The sequence below is a fragment of the Austrofundulus limnaeus genome, unplaced genomic scaffold (assembly GCF_001266775.1).
Source record: "Austrofundulus limnaeus strain Quisiro unplaced genomic scaffold, Austrofundulus_limnaeus-1.0 Scaffold860, whole genome shotgun sequence".
NCBI classification, from domain to species: domain Eukaryota; kingdom Metazoa; phylum Chordata; class Actinopteri; order Cyprinodontiformes; family Rivulidae; genus Austrofundulus; species Austrofundulus limnaeus.
This window is the reverse complement of record NW_013953262.1, coordinates 63729-67342: the sequence shown is the minus strand read 5'-3', so window position 1 is coordinate 67342 and position 3614 is coordinate 63729. Positions and strand designations below refer to the sequence as shown.

Sequence of the window (3614 nt, the reverse complement as noted above, 5' to 3'; positions counted from 1 at the left end):
ACATAAATCTGTGGATCTGTGTTTGATTACTCTGCCTGGCTTTCTCAAGGACCAGGATGTGACACAAAAATCTGAATTATGGAACTGAAAGTGAAAGTAGTCAAACTGAAGTTTTAATAAACCAAAATACAGTTTCAAAGAAAATTAATTCAGACACAAAACTTTAAATTCAGTTTTAATTTAGTGAAATTTATTTTCAAACCACTGCATTCAGTTTCAGATTAAACACATTCAGATTGACTTCCTGCTGGCCCAACATTGATCCCGTACAGAACCGGTCCTCCTGTGTTCTTGTGTTTGTGTGCAGGAAGGCAGGAACATGTTCCCGGCCCCCCTCCCTAAAACCGCCCCCCCAGCTCCGGTCAAACAGAAGTCTGTRTCTGAGCTGGAGGCTGAGAAAGCTGCTGCTGTTTCACCTTTCAGCCGAACTTTGACCTCTGCTGGTGTCTACACTGCAGGTGGGACCGACAGCCCAGAACCACAGGCTGGGTTTGACTCGGGTTACATTTACTGTGACGTATTTTTACTGCCAACGAGTCCCTGTGATGGAAGCTGAAGCCAGGAGGCGGGGCAGAGCCGCCGTTTGTTTGATTGACAGGTGTGTTTCTGTGTTGCAGGTGTTTCCACCTGCCTCGCTCTGGGGATCATCTCTCCTAACGCAGCCTTCACGCAGATGGTCACCACTTTCGGCCTGGCCGGCATCGTGGGCTACCACACGGTGTGGGGCGTGACCCCCGCCCTGCACTCGCCCCTCATGTCGGTCACCAACGCCATCTCAGGTCAGAGGTCAACACCTTTAGAGTTAGGGTCAAAGGTCACTGAGATGACATCCTGTGGTTCTTCACCAGGTCTAACGGCAGTGGGTGGTCTGGTCCTGATGGGTGGAGGTCTCAGCCCCTCCTCCTTACCTGAGGGTCTGGCTCTGGCTGCTGCCTTCGTCTCCTCCATCAACATCGCAGGTGTGCAGGTGGTCACAGAACCAGGTGAGTTTACAGGACCACCTGCCCGTCCTGATTTCGGCTGTCTGCTCCCTGCAGGAGGTTTCCTGATCACCCAGAGGATGTTGGACATGTTCAAACGACCCACCGACCCACCTGAGTACAACTACCTGTACCTGCTGCCGGGGGCGGTGTTCGTCGGAGGATACGGAGCCTCTGTGGCTGCTGGCTACAGCGTCGAGCAGGTGATGATGATGATTTGTTGTCATCAGTCCACGTTCCCACAGTATGATGGAAATCCTCTGCTCTGACCCGTCTCACCTGAGATCCAGTCAGGTGGATCAGCTGTTTGAACGCTGGTTTTACAACATACCTGGACTCAGGTCTGTGTTTGACCCTGTCCCCTCTCAGATGATGTACCTGGGCTCGGGTCTGTGTTGTGTCGGGGCGCTGGCGGGTCTCTCGGCCCAGAAGACGTCTCGTCTGGGGAACGCCCTGGGGATGATGGGAGTGGCGGCGGGCCTTGCCGCCACTATCGGAGCCCTGAAACCTTCAGTGGAGCTGCTGTCTCAGATGTCTCTGGCCATGGCCTCTGGGGGAACCTTGGGTCAGTGGGTCCATCATGTTGGTTCTGATCCAGAATGAGTTTGAGCTGTAGGTCCTGATGTTKGAGTTATGTCTTTAATAACAGTCTCCTCCTGAACATCAGTCTCACTGACTTTATGATTTCTAAGCTACTGGCTTTGAAGATCTGTAACAGAAACCAGGTGTTAGCCTCGGAACCATCGGCTCTTTTATTTACATCTCAGATGAGTTTTGGATTTGGGTTCTGTGTGGTTCTGGTCCAACGTTCTGTGTTTCTGGGTTGTTTGATCCGCAGGCCTCACCATTGCCAAGCGGATCGAGATCACAGACCTGCCTCAGCTGGTGGCAGCCTTCCACAGCCTGGTGGGTCTGGCAGCGGTCCTCACCTGCGTGGCCGAGTACATGATCGAGTTCCCTCACCTGGACGCCCACCCAGCTGCGGGGGTTATTAAGACCGTGGCCTACCTGGGCACCTACATCGGAGGCGTCACCTTCAGTGGGTCTCTGGTGGCCTACGGAAAGCTCCAAGGTTGTAGCTTCAGCCAAACGTTTGTGGCTCAGATGAAATATTTYACAGAAAGTAGACTATTGTTTCAGTCTGATCCTGGATCTGGATCCAGCTGCCTCAGGTTGGTCAGATGGTCACGTTCAAATCAACATCATCACATTTTGAGTCCTAATGATGGAAGAAGATCCAGGAGGCTCSGCTGATAGATGGAACAGAGAGTCTTCAGAGAGGTTTTAACCTGATTTAAGTTGGTGACACTTCCTGTTTCTGGGCTGCAGGTCTCCTGGACTCGGCACCCCTGCTGCTCCCGGGTCGGCACATGCTGAACGCAGGTCTGATGGCGGCCTCCGTGGGGGGCATGGTGCCCTTCATGCTCAGCTCCAGCTATGGGACTGGCATGGGCTGTCTGATGGGCGTGTCCGGGCTGTCGGCTGTCATGGTGAGTCTGAATCATTTCGGCAGAGAAAAGATGAATTCTTCCAGATTGTTTCAATACAAACTCTTTTTTTCTCACATGCAAAACGTTAAACTGTCCACCAGGAATAAAGAATATTTATTATTCACTGAAATGGAAGAARTAAATATGTCTACAATCGACCTACAGACAGCTAACGTTTGGATTCAACCTGATTCAAGATGGCTGCCAGAACTAATCCGTTTAAAGTCAGCATCTCACTGAGCGGTGATGATTGGAGACAGATGGTGAACGGTGTTTGTGAGGGAGTTTCCAAAGTGTTTAAACTGGTTCTACAATTCCTCTTGTGAGTCACAGATCAAGGGTTTCTGGATGTTTCAGCTTGTTTCAATTCCCCAGTTCTCCTCAGATCGAAACATCCTGTTTCAGGTGTCGGGAACAAATCTGAATTTAGTTTTCCTGAGCCAGAAAATGCTGTAATGTGAGGGAACACTGGGAGGCTTTAAACCATGACTGACTGGAGACGAATAATGAATAAACTGAGATCAAACTGAAATCAGAGATCAGAGATCAAAGAGAGGCCATCAGAGATCAGAAATCATCAGAGATCAAACAAAGACCACCAGAGATCAAACAAAGATAATCAGAGATCAAAGAGAGACCATCAGAGATCAGAGATAATCAGAGATCAAACAGACCATCAGAGATCAAACAGAGATTGTCATAGATCAAACAAAGACCACCAGAGATCAAACAGAGATCAGAGATAATCAGAGATCAGACCATCAGAGATCAAACAGAGATAATCAGAGATCAAACAGAGATAATCAGAGATCAAACAGACCATCAGAGATCAAACAGAGATAATCAGAGATCAAAGAGAAATAATCAGAGATCAAAGAGAAATAATCAGAGATCAAACAGACCATCAGAGATCAAACAAAGATAATCAGAGATCAAACAGAGATCAAACAGACATTTTGTGACCAATATGAGAAACAAATTAGATGTTATTGACAGGAATGTTGTGATTTGTTCATATGGTGTGGTAGTGGCTGATCATCCTCAACATGAACCCTTAGAGCAGGGGTCTCCAACCTTTTTTTCCTTTAGAGCTACTTTGACAAAATGAAATTGTCCAAGAGCTATCAAAAAAAATCAGTAGGTC

At 48.4% G+C, this 3614-nt stretch overlaps 1 protein-coding gene across 2 annotated transcripts in view; it reads left to right on the top strand.

Moving 5' to 3' along the window:
* nnt2 (nicotinamide nucleotide transhydrogenase 2) overlaps positions 1–3614 on the top strand; it is a 19982-nt gene that overhangs the window by 6334 nt on the left and 10034 nt on the right. For both annotated transcript variants that reach the window (XM_014029141.1, XM_014029142.1), the window contains 7 exons: positions 308–458; positions 618–779; positions 849–959; positions 1038–1183; positions 1350–1545; positions 1819–2052; positions 2310–2470. In XM_014029141.1, the coding sequence (XP_013884595.1) occupies positions 308–458; positions 618–779; positions 849–959; positions 1038–1183; positions 1350–1545; positions 1819–2052; positions 2310–2470 (1161 nt within the window). The remainder of the gene's footprint in view (positions 1–307; positions 459–617; positions 780–848; positions 960–1037; positions 1184–1349; positions 1546–1818; positions 2053–2309; positions 2471–3614) is intronic.